The following is a 12,500-nucleotide window of genomic DNA, read 5'->3' as shown; positions in this document are numbered from 1 at the left end:
GGGAGAGAAGGCGCGTTTATTTTAATTTGATACGTTTATTTACACATCAATTTCCATGCCCCGAAAAATGTCCGGAAAAGATATCTAAACGTCTACCCTGACTGGCTGAACTTCTACTCTATGCTGCTTACCTTATTTGCGTGTCTTGCCTAGTCCAAAAATCAGTCATATAAAATAGAAGGCCAATGCCTATCGTATCAAATAAGTCAATATAACCAACAAGTGATAATTAATTTCAATCGATGGGATGCAGTTGTTGTTTACTCTACAACAGTACTAAAAAAATAATGGAACTCTGATGACTTAGATGGTATACTGATATACTAAGCACAATCAGATTACTACAACCTTGCTGCCTCTGGGATAGACTATTATGAACTTCGCAAGGTTTATCTCTATCCGATGTCTCAGCAATGACAGGTGGCGCCATAGGCATTTGTCTTCCTCCTTTTTGCAGTGCACACGTGATCTTCGTAATCTCTAAGAGCCCCGATAACACTTTTTCAATTGATTAAGAGATAATGCGTTTACATAGTATGGATCTTTATAGAGGAGTGTTAATTTGGCTATCTGATCTACCTTATCACAGGAAGAAATTCAAGGTTTGGTGTTCCGTATTCCTTTGAAAGTCTAGAAATTCAGCGCCAGGTTTTCTAGAGTAAAGGGAGAGAAAATATAAAATACACCCTGGCTGTCACTTAAGACAGCTAGGTGGCGCTTCTGTTTACTTCTTTTTCGTATGACATGCTTTATAAACTACTAACACGGCATCAGTTGTGCTTATCCAGTCTGAGACTCGCACGTTTTCTTTGCAACAAGTGTTTGGGATCACATTACAAATGTGGCGATGAAGAATGCCAGTCATGTTTCAGATAATGAGTTCTTAGTTCTGCTGTGGAGTTCATAGATTTGCGTTTACATGAGACTTTGGATTGTATGGGAGATTGCAACCCCCATAAATAAGTACCAAAGAATGCCGAGAACTTACTTCGCTCCGCCAGCCAGCTCTTCAGGCAGGTGGGCACCGTGATGGCCGGGTACGACCCGCCACTGCCGCCGGCGCCGGGGATGATCCTGCTACGACTGGCGCCGTTGCTCAGCGACCGCGCCCGACCGAGCCCACGCTGCGGCTCCGAAGTCACCGGCATCGCCTGCCCCGCCAGCAGGACCAGCAGGAGTGCCGGCACCAGAAGTAAGGAGTGCCAGTGCCAGGGCGTGTGGGGAGAGGCGCGGGCGGGCCGGGTGCGGGTGCGGGGGGGCAGGAGGAGCGGGGGCCGCACCGAGGCCCACCGACTGAGTCGCTCGCCCATCTTCGCTACACCATCCTGCGGGAGGAATCACACCGGTTACTCACGCGGGTAAGGAATCACACGTACTCGAACTATACAGAAAGACAGAAATACATTAGTTAACTTCTAAAAAAAAAACTAAGGGTAATATCTAGGACTGGCACTTATAAGTTTTGTTTTGTTTTCCACCTTCACTATTTATCATTTCTATTCCTTCTTTACAGAAAAAAATACAGGACAAAACAAATAAATACACGGCTGGACAATACAAACGACAAAAATAACAACAAAAAACGAAAACGGAGAAAGTCCAAACCTTAAATAAACATAATATCCACGGTTGATAGTGATGCAATTCATAAATAATAATGATAACAAAAACATTTTCATAAATGTAGTGGTTGTGATAAATTGAGCGATATCGATGTCATGATTTTGATCATAATGATGAATAATGGTATTATTTTCATTATCATTATTATTAGTAAAAGAAGTAATTGTAGTAGTAGTAGTAGTGTGGTAGTAGTAGTAGTAGTGTGGTAATAGTAGCAGTAGCAGTAGCAGTAGTAGTAGTAGTAGTAGTAGCAGCAGTAGTGGTAATAGTAGTAGTAGTAATAGTAGTAGGAGTAGTAGTAGTAGTAGTAGCAGCAGTAGTGGTAATAGTAGTAGTAGTAATAGTAGTAGGAGTAGTAGTAGTAGTAGTAGTAGTAGTAGTAGTAGTAGTAGTAGTAGTAGTAGTAGTAGTAGCAGCAGTAGCAGCAGTTGTTGTTGCGGTAGTAGTAGTAGTAGAAGTAGAAGTAGAAGTAGAAGCAGAAGTAGTAGTAGCAATAGTAATAATAATAGTGACATCATTAATATGATCTGATGATGATGGAAAAAAAAGACTAACATTAAGTAAGTAGCGGAGCAGAGAGAGAGGGAGAGACAGGAATAAGGTCCTTAAGATGCAATCTCTCTCCGTCTGGCCACCAAGCAAACCTTAATTATTTTCCCTCGCAGGACCTTTCCTCATCCATGCTGTTTAATTAAGAGAATGATCTGAAGCCTCAATGTAATTATCTCCGGGAAGGGGATAGTGTTATTACTGCAATTATTATCATCATCATTAGCATTATTATATCACTTTGCTATCGTCATTTTCAGTGTTTATTATCATCCTTGTTGCTGTCGTTTTGTCTTTTTTTAAATCAATTTATCTATTTTGTTTAAATCTTAATTTTTGTGACAGTAGTTATAAAGCTTAAAGTAATTACCAGTAGTAACATCGCTATCAATTTAATCATTACCATGACATTTAATATTTTTATTGTTATCATTATTGTTATTGGTGTTATTATTGTTGTTAAAAGAATCCTTTTATTATCATTACCATCCCTATCATCATCAGTGTCATCATCGTTACTGTTATCATTGTCCTTATTGCTGTTATTATCTTTATCTTTCTTTCCATCCTTAACATTATTATCATTGCCATCATCATCATTCTCACGTCATATTGAAATGGAACTATAAAAGTCAAGCATGACTTACACAAAAACATAAAAAAAATAATGAATAGTAAACATCAATACAATCAAAATAACACGAACACAAAAAAACATACCGCTTAATGGAACAAAATGATATGCATCAATATATTGTAAATAAAAAGAGAGAGAGAGAGAAAAACAACAAAAAAACAAGAATGTATCCCAGTTGAGAAGCCTTCCCCCAAACAGACGTGGTCGCCATCAGCAAAGTCCCAACTGAGACCCAGACCCACACTCTCGCAGCCGCATCACCGCTACGTAGCCACACGCCACAGTCGCTGACATTCCCATCGCCACCGCTACAACCGTATCCATCGCTATGGCCACCGCTACCGCTACCGCTTCCACCGCCGCCGCTACAGCCAACATCGCCGCATCATTGCCACCGCTGCCACTGCTACCACCGCCTACACCGCCGGCACCGCCACCGCCACGCGCGCTGCAGTGATGGGCTGACCTGCACGCTGGCCGACCCGACAAGGCCGTCTAAACCCGCGGCAGAATCAATGGCGCTGCCGAGACTCCGACCCAAACAAACTCCCCCCTAAATCACTCTCCTCTCCCCCTCTCCCCCTCTCCCCCTCTCCTCCTCTCCCTCCCTTCCCGGACACACACACACACACTTTAACTCCACCCCCACCCGTGTCTCATGTGCCTATGCTGTCGGAATCCTCTCTCTCTCTCTCTCTCTCTCTCTCTCTCTCTCTCTCTCTCTCTCTCTCTCTCTCTCTCTCTCTCTCTCTCTCACTCTCTCACTCTCTCACTCTCTCACTCTCTCACTCTCTCACTCTCTCACTCTCTCACTCTCTCACTCTCTCACTCTCTCACTCTCTCACTCCGCATCCTTTCATTTTTCCCTTCTTCATCTCCTTATTTTCTCCTCCTTCTACTTCTTCTTCTTCTTCTTCTTCTTCTTCTTCTTCTTCTTCTTCTTCTTCTTCTTCTTCTTCTTCTTCTTCTTCTTCTTCCTCCTCCTCCTCTTATTCCTCTTCGTAACCCTCTTCCTCTTTCATTTTCCTCCTCCTCTTCTTCCTTCTGCTGTCCTGCCCCCCCCACCCCATTCCCTTTCCCTCCCCCCCGCGTCGTCTGGCTGGAGGCCCCTCGCCAACGTCTGGATATTCGCGTGTGCAAAAATTCTCCACACTTTGCCACTGCTGCAATTCATTACCATCATTCTTTTTAAGACAAGGCTCCTTCTCTCTCCTCTTTCTCTTACATACCCAAACGTCTTTTATCCCCAACAGCAACAACAATAATACCATTACCATTAAGAGGTAGAACAACATAAACATTTCACCCTTGCGTTGCACCTGTCCTCTCCCTCCCTCCCCTGACGTCATACGGGTCTAACACCTGCAGCAAGTGTCCCGCCTCAGCTGCAATAAACATGTGTAAGACAAACAGGTGTTACGATTACCTTCGCTACGTGACCAATGTCATGTTTGAGAGAGAGAGAGGGGAAAGGGGGAGGAGGAAATAAAAAAGGGGGAAAAGGGGGAAAGGGGGAAGGGAGGAGGAGGAGGGGAGGAGGAGGAAAAAAAGGGAAAAGGAAAGGGAATTTTGGGAAGGGAGGAGGAAGGGGGGGAAAATAAAAAAAGGGAAAGGAAAAAAAGGAAAGGGGGAAGAAAGGAGGAGGAAAAAAGGAAAAAGGAAAGGAAAAAAGGAAAAGGAGAAGGAGGAGGAGGGGGGAAGGAGGGGGAAAGGAGGGAGGAAAGGAAAAAAAGGGGAAGGAGAAGAGGGGGGAGGAGTAAGGAACAAGGGGGAAAAGGAAAAAAGGGAAAGGAAAAGGAGGAGGAGGGGGAAAAAGGGGGAAAGGGGGAAAGAAAAGGGAAAGGAGAAGGGGAGGGGGGAGGGGGAAAGGAGGAGGAAAAGGAGGGGGAAGGAGGAGGAGGAGGAGGAGGGGGAAAGGAGGAGGGGGTCAAAAGGGAAAGGAAAAAGGAATTTGGGGGAAGGGAAGGAGGGGGAAAGGGGGAAAAAAAGAGGGGAAAAAAAGGAAAAAGGGAAGAGGAGGAGGGGAGGAGGAGGGGGAAAGGGGAGGGGGAGGAGGAAAGGGGGAGGGGGAAGGAAAGGAAAGGAAGGAGGGGAGGGGAGGAAAGGAGGGGGAGGGGGAAAGGAGGGGGAGGGGAAGGGGGAGGGGGAGGAGGAGGAAAGGGGAAAGGGGAGGAGGAGGGGAGGGGAAAAAGGAGGGGAGGAAGGAAGGAGGAGGGGAAAAAAACGGGGGAAAGGGGGGAAAAAAGGAATTGGGGGAAAGGGGAAAAGGAGGGGGGAAGGAAAAGGAACAAAGGAAGGAAAGGAAAGGGGGAAAAGGGAAAACTGGAGGGAGGAGGAGGAGGGGGAAAGGAGGAGGGAATTAAGGAAAAGGGGGAAAAGGAAAAAAGGAATTTAGGAGGAGGAGGGGGGAAAGGGGGGGGGAGGAGGAGGGGAGGAGGAAAGGAGGAAAGGAGGAGGAGGAGGGAAAACAAAAGGGGGAGGAAAGGAAAAAAAGGAAAAAGGAAAAGGGAGGGGGAGGGGGGAGGGGGAGGAGGAGGGGGGAAAGGGGAGGAGGGGAAAGGAGGAAAGGAGGAGGAAAGGAGGAGGGGGGAAAAAAGGAGGGGGGGAAATGGGGGAAAGGGAGGGGAGGAGGAGGAGGAGGAAATTAACGAACAAGGGGGAAAAGGAGGAAAAAAAGGGAAAGGAGGAGGAGGAGGAGGAAAAAAAAAGGGGAAAGGAAAGGGAAAAGGAAGGAGGGGAGGAAAGGAGGGGGGGGGGGCAAACAACGGGGGGAAAAGGGAAAAAAAGGAAAAGGAAAAGAGGAGGAGGGGGGAAAAAAGGGAGGAAAAAAAAAAAGGAACTAGGAGGGGGAGGAGGAAGTTAAGGAAAAGGGGGGGGGGGGGAAAGAAAGGGGGAAAGGGGGAAAGGAGGGGGAAAGGAAGCAAAGGGGGCAAAGGGGGAAGGGGGTAAGAGGAGGAGGGGGGGGAATTTTAAGGGGGAACAAGGGGGGGAAAGGGAAAAAAGGAACTAGGGGAGGGGGGGGAAAATGGAACAAAAAGGAAAGGGGGAAAAGGAATTTGGGGAGGAGGAAAAATTTAAGGGGGAAAAGGGGAAAAGGGGAAAAAAAGGGGAAAGGGGGGAAAGGAGGAAGGAGGAAAAAGGGGGAAACAAAAAAAGGAATTTTTAAAAGGGAGGAGGAGGGAAAACGGGGGGGAAAAGGGGAAAGGGAAAAGGAACTTGAGGGGAGGGGAAAAAGGAACAAGGGGAAAGGAAAAAAAAGGGAAAGGAAAAGGGAGGGGGGAGAAAACAAAAGGGGGGGAAGGGAAGGGAAGGAAAGAGGGGGAGGAGGAAAAAGGAAAAGGGGGAAAAGGGGGGAGAAAGGAAAGGGGAGGAGGAGGGGGGGAATGGGAAAAGGGGGAAAAGGAAAGGGGGAATTTTGGGGGTAAGGGGGGAAAAGGAGGGGGAAAAGGGGAAAAGGAAAGGGAAAGGGGGAAAGGAGGAAAGGAAGAGGAAATAAAAAAGGGAAAAGGAAAAAAGGAACGGGAAAGGAAGAGGGGGGGAGGAGAATAACAAAAGGGGGAAAACGGAAAAAAGGTGGAAAGGGAGGAGGGGGGAGGAGAAAAGGGGGGAAAGGAAAAAAAGGGAAGGGAGGAAGGAGGAGGAGGAAAAGGGAAAGGAAGAAAAGGTTGGGAAAGGGAGAGGAGGGGGGGGGAAAAGGAAAAGGGAAACGGAAAAAAAGGGGAACGGAAAGGGAAGGGGGAGGGGAAATTAAAAAAGGGAAAAGGGAAAAAAAGGGAAAGGGGAAAGGGGAAAGGAGGAGGGGGTAAAAAAAGGGGAAAAGGAAAAAAAGGTGGGGGTGGGGGAGGAGGAGGAGGGGGGAAAAGGAAAAGGGAGGAAACAAAAAAAGGAATTTGGGAAGGGAGAGGGAGGAGGAAAGGAGGGGGGGAAAAGGGGGAAAAGGAGGGGGAAAGGGGGAAAGGAAGGGAAAGGAGGAGGGGGAAAAGGGGGAAAGGAAAAGGAAGGGAAAGGAGGGGGAAAGGGAGGGGGGGAGGAAAGGAGGAAAAAGGGGGAGGAGGGGGGAGGAAAAGGAAAGGAGGGGGGAGGGGGAAAGGAAAGGAGGGGAGGAGGAGGAAAAGGAGGAAGGACATGAGGAAGAAAAGGGGGAGGAGGAGGAGGAGGGGAAGGAAGGAGGAGGAGGGGAAGGAGGAGGGGAGCGAGGAGGAGAGAAAGGAGGAAGGGGGAGGAGGAAGAAGGAGGAAGAGCTAAGGAGGAGGAGGAGAATAACGAACAAGAGGAAACGGAAGAAAAGGAACTGGAGTAAGAGGAGGAGGAGGAAGAGGCGGTAGACAAGGAGAAACAATAAAACGATATTGGACACAAAAGAAGAACGCGTGAGGGAGAAAGAAAGAAAGAAAAAAGAATAAACGATAGAAAATAGAGCGACAAAGAAGAGAGCAAAAGAAAATGCTTGTGCTTTCAGTTCCTCACCAAAGACGTATATCTATAGATAGCAACGCCCGCTGTCTGGTACTGCTTAGGGGTCCTGAACAGAGCAGGGAATTAGGGGGGGGGGGCTGAGGGGGTAAGGGAGGGGGGTGAGGAAGGAAGGGAAGGGGGAGAAGCGGATACCTATCTGCCTGTCTTTGTAATCGCAACTATTCCCGGGCTGGCTATTGTCTGCCGGTCATTCCCTCACAACATGACAATAATAACAGCGACGGCGAGGTGCTGTCAGCGTGGACTGTGGGTGGCTCGGACGTGGCTCACAAGTGCACCACGGCTGTCTGTCTATCTCTCTGATTATCTGTCTGTTTGTCTGTCTGTCTGTCAGCTTCTTCTCTCCTGCTTCTCTCTCTCTCTCTCTCTCTCTCTCTCTCTTCTCAATCTCTCTTTCTCTCCTCATCACTCTCCTCTCGTCTCCTCTCTCTCCTTCGCATCTCCATTCCTCTCTCTCTCTCTCTCTCTCTCTCTCTCTCTCTCTCTCTCTCTCTCTCTCTCTCTCTCTCTCTTTGTCCCTTTCTCTACCCCCCTACAACCCCCACCCCCCTTTAACTCTCTCCCAACCTCACATAATTACAATAGACATTTAGCAAGATAGAAAACCCTGTCGCTACAACCCCTCCCTTGCTCTCCTTACTCTCGCCTCGCTCCGCCCTTCAGCCATTCATTGGAAAAGAGCAATTTAAAAATCAGTTCCACTTGTCCCTATCACATGGCGGGGCTGACCGTTAATTGGTTCATGTTCACAAGAGGGAAGGGGAGGGAGGGGGGAGAGGAAATGACCGAGAGAGTGAGAGAAAGAGAGAGGGGGGAGGGGAGGAAGGAAGGGAGGGAGGGGAGGGAGTGAGAGGGGGTAGAGAGAGAGAGAGAGTCGTGATGTGATGTGGAGTGAGAGTAACGTGTGGTGAGTAGGAGAGAGAGAGTTGTGAGAGGGAGGAGTGATGATGAGGAGGAGACTGGAGAGAGAGAGAGAGAGAGTGAGGGAATGAGTGTCGAGGGTGAGAGGGATGGGAGAGAGAGAGAGAGGGAGAGAGAGAGAGTGGGAGTGAGAGTGGGAGTGAGAGAGAGTGTGAGAAGTGTGAGAGAGAGAGTGAGGTGAGAGTGAGAGAGAGAGAAGAGAGAGAGGAGAGACGAGAGTGAAGATGGATGATGGTAGAGTGCGTGATGTAGGGAGCGAGAGAGAGAAGGAGTAGTAGAGTGAGAGGGAGAGAGGACGAGACGAGAGGAGGGAGAGAGGCGGAGAGGAGAGAGAGAGAGGCGAGGAGAGAGAGGAAGGTATCGAGAGAGAGGATGCGAGGGGAGGGGATGAGAGGGAGAAGAGGAGAGAGAGAGTGGAGAGAGTACAGAGAGAGGAGGGAGGAAAGGAAGATGAGAGAGAGAGAGAGACAGTGAGGAGGAGAGAGAGAGAGAGAATGAGAGATTGAGAGAGGGAGGGGGGAGGGGAGATGTCGAGAGAGTGGAGAGAGGGAGAGCGGGCGAGTGAAGAGAGAGAGAGAGAGAGAGAGAGAGAGAGAGAGAGAGAGAGAGAGAGAGAGAGAGAGATTAATAGGAAGCTGGGGAGAATGAGAGAGCCTGGATAGTGCATTTAGCCTGACTCACGAGCCAGTGTAAACTAATCAAGCGAGAGAGAGAACAAACTCCGATAGAAACGGGAAGAGACCGGTACGCCCAACCGATCAGCCTTGCAATTAAACGCAAGGTGTAAGGTGAAGCCGTACGACGTGACGGCGAGAGCGAGGAGGGTGTCCAGTAGCGTGGCAGCGTGACTCGTACGCCAGCCAGCTACGCCCAGCCCTCACAAACGGTCCCGATAAACCGATACTCGCCAATTCGCTCGGCGCTCTTGTCCTTCGGGTCGTGGTGCCGAGAGGGGAAGGGGGGGAGGGTGAGTGGGGACAGGAGGCGGGGCTGGAGGTGGGGATGTACTTGGTGCAGAAGAAAAGAAGATTGAATAAATTACCAGCCTCTCTACGAGGAATCATGTCGACACTTCACCTCATCTGCGAGGAGACAGTCAAACCGGTCACCAGAGAGACAGTGGGGACGTTGACTCCTGTGTCCGAGGGGATTGCGTTGTCCACACGTTTGCTCCCCCACTGTCCCCTCTTCTTTTCTTTACTTTTCTGTCTTTATATTTCTCCCCCCCCCCCTCTCTCTCTCTCTCTCTCTCTCTCTCTCTCTCTCTCTCTCTCTCTCTCTCTCTCTCTCTCTCTCTCTCTCTCTCTCTCTCTCTCTCTCTCTCTCTCTCTCCCTTTTTCACCCCGCGTTAGATTTTTACTTCCGTCAACGTCTATTATGATTAACTTTGACCTCCAACTCTATTCAAAATCTTATCGTCTTCGCGATCTGCAGCCGTCTTGTTAGTACAGTGGTAACGTGTCAGCCTCACATCCCAGTGGTCGGCGGATCTGGCCCCGACAAAGATCGTGAGTTTCCACTCTTGCCTGGCGGTTATTGTCGTGGCTGGTCATCACGGTGGGCAAGGACCAAGCTCAGATCGTGTCAACGTTCGTTGAAACTCTCTCACAAACCATTCAGGCGGGATCTCCTCATTGTATATAAGCCCAGCGAAGCATCTGCTCCGCAAATCTAGCTTAACCTTATCCTTCGCTATCTGCACATGCGTAACTTCCTCAATGTTTCCTCCATCTGCCTTTCATTTTAATTATTTTGTTCTTGCTTTCCTTTTTATTCATTTTCTATTTATTTTTATTCATTTTCTATTTATTTTTATTCATTTTCTATAACCATTACATTTTATCATTATTATTACTAGCATCATTATCAATATTATTGTTATCATTATTACCGTCATTTTCATCACCATATTATAATCATGATTAAAATTACTATCATTACTTCTACTAGTATCATCATTATTATAAAAAATTCTTCTCTTCTATATTCCCCCTTCCCCAAAACGAAATGGGGATAGCCATAGAGAGTAAGGGAGAAAGAGGGAATGAAAGTAAAGGATAACGATGATAAAAAAACAAAAGCAAAAATAATGAGAATAATTGCAAGGATAAAGTAGCACAAAACGGGACTAGGTGCAAGTTGCCATGATGACCCTTGCTACATGGTGCATGGCAACACCTCTCTCGTGCTCACAGGATGAACAATGATTATCAGTTAAGTGCATGTGTTTTGGTGCGTCAGACTTCGGTTTCGCTTTGCCTCTGATTCAGTCCCTTTATCCCTGTGGATTTCTTTTTGCGTCTGTCTGTCTGTCTGTCTGTTGGTCAAAATTTTCTTCCCTCTGTCTCTGTCTTGTACTCGTTCTCGTTCTCGTTCTCGTTCTCGTTCTCGTTCTCGCTCTCTCTCTCTCTCTCTCTCTCTCTCTCTCTCTCTCTCTCTCTCTCTCTCCCCCATCTTCTCCAACTATCATCCCTTAAAAATACGCGGAAAAGTGGGGTGCTCTCTTTTTGCTTTCTTCCTCGTTCTGATCGTTGGTTTCTCTGTTCTTTTGCCTTCCACTTCTCAACAAAATTCTCTCTCTCTCTCTCTCTCTCAATTTATGTGCTCTCACTCTCGCAACGGCGACTCTCACTCTCACTCTCACTCTCACTCTCACTCTCACTCTCACTCTCACTCTCACTCTCACTCTCACTCTCACTCTCACTCTCACTCTCACTCTCACTCTCACTCTCACTCTCACTCTCTACTCTCACTCTCTACTCTCACTAATTGTTAACGAATAAACTAGTAGCACGTACTGATGCTCCTATTAATTTTAATAAACTTTGGTTTTAAATTTTATATATCTATCTATCTATCTATTTCCCTCTCTATTTATACTGCTACATAACACGCGTTGGGAAAGCAAGGCGATGTTTATCTCCTTTTGATGATGTAACGTTGAAGAGAGAACCGAGATGTGATTGCAATAGGAAATGGTTAATACGAATATAAGACAGAAAAAAAATCTTTAGCTTGGACATCCACAACAACAGTAATAATAATAATTCCGATCTTAATAATAATAAGATCAGATAAACAAAGAAAGTGTGATTACGGTTAGTCATAGAAAAAGCACAAAAAAAAACAATAATAGGTACGATAATAATAATAATAATAATAATAATAATAATAATAATAATAATAATGATGATGATAATAATAATGATAATGATAATAATAATAATTACATTAATAACATCAGATAAACAAAACGATTCAAACTTTTTTCGAGGAAGATGTGATCACGGTCAGCCATAGAAAAAATAGCATCAATAACAACAATAATAATTATGATGACACTAATGATAACAACAATAATAAGATCAGATCATTAAAACAATTAAAATGACCTTAGACGCTCTGACACTATTTTCCTCCAGTGACAATACGACTTTAAGCAGATAATGATACTAATAATAACATTTATGACACAACGTACGATTATACGAATATTCCGATTCTTAATCACAATCAAATTAAAGACACTACCGGTGCCAGAGACGAGTGTCTACTATTGAAGGAGATTACGATATGAATGATAACACAGATAATGATTCTAGATAAAGATTTTAAGAATAAGAATGTAACAACATGTACGCGCAACATCCCTCCAGCCTCCTCACTGTTATCCGATCCTAGTACAGGGATAATTTACGTCTATGCTCGCCTTCTTACTGCCTTTTAAACCCCAATTCTTTTCCGTGTCTACTTCTTTGTTATATTCTGAATGTATCCCTTTATATTGCATTGTTTTTTTCTTTATCTGTATCTTTCATTCTTTTTCTCTCACGTTTCCGTCCTCACCCCTCCTCCCCCCTCCCTTCCCCCCTTCCCTCCTCTCTCTCTTTCTCTCTCTCAACAGGATAATGGTTCCCGCGGGACTAATACCGGGAACCATAAAAAAGTTTCATCAATAACTAAAGAGCAAGGTGTGTACCATGGGAAAGTGGGGGGGAGGGGGAAAGAGAGAGGGCAGGGGAAGAGATGGGTGAGAGAGGGAGAGGGGAGAGAGGTAGAGAGGGAGAGGGGGGGAGGGAGAGAGAGAGATTAAGATTATGAGAAGGACGAAGGCGTAAAAAAAACGCAAGTGGACAAAAATCATTTTTAAACGATGGCGCACTACATACACACTCTGAAAAGCCCACCCCCGGACCTCTACCCCTCGCCTCCCCTCAGCCAAAAAGTGAGCCAAGTCAGTTTCCCACCGCGGACGGACGGGCCAGAGTCGGAAATGTTTCAAGGAAGCTGCATA

The 12,500-nt window shown here is 46.5% G+C and overlaps 1 protein-coding gene across 2 annotated transcripts in view; it reads right to left on the bottom strand.

Annotated features, from left to right (window-relative positions):
* Nucleotides 1-12,500, bottom strand: part of LOC122249520 (uncharacterized) — a 166,251-nt gene that overhangs the window by 21,116 nt on the left and 132,635 nt on the right. For both annotated transcript variants that reach the window (XM_043010464.2, XM_043010467.2), the window contains exon 3: nt 989-1,325. In XM_043010464.2, the coding sequence (XP_042866398.1) occupies nt 989-1,310 (322 nt within the window). In that variant the 5' untranslated portion in view covers nt 1,311-1,325. The remainder of the gene's footprint in view (nt 1-988; nt 1,326-12,500) is intronic.

Source organism: Penaeus japonicus, unplaced genomic scaffold, assembly GCF_977035675.1.
Source record: "Penaeus japonicus unplaced genomic scaffold, GWHDUDI00000001_assembly GWHDUDI00000024, whole genome shotgun sequence".
Taxonomy (NCBI): domain Eukaryota; kingdom Metazoa; phylum Arthropoda; class Malacostraca; order Decapoda; family Penaeidae; genus Penaeus; species Penaeus japonicus.
Note: the sequence above shows the minus strand (reverse complement) of the source record. Positions and strands in the feature narration are given on the sequence as shown.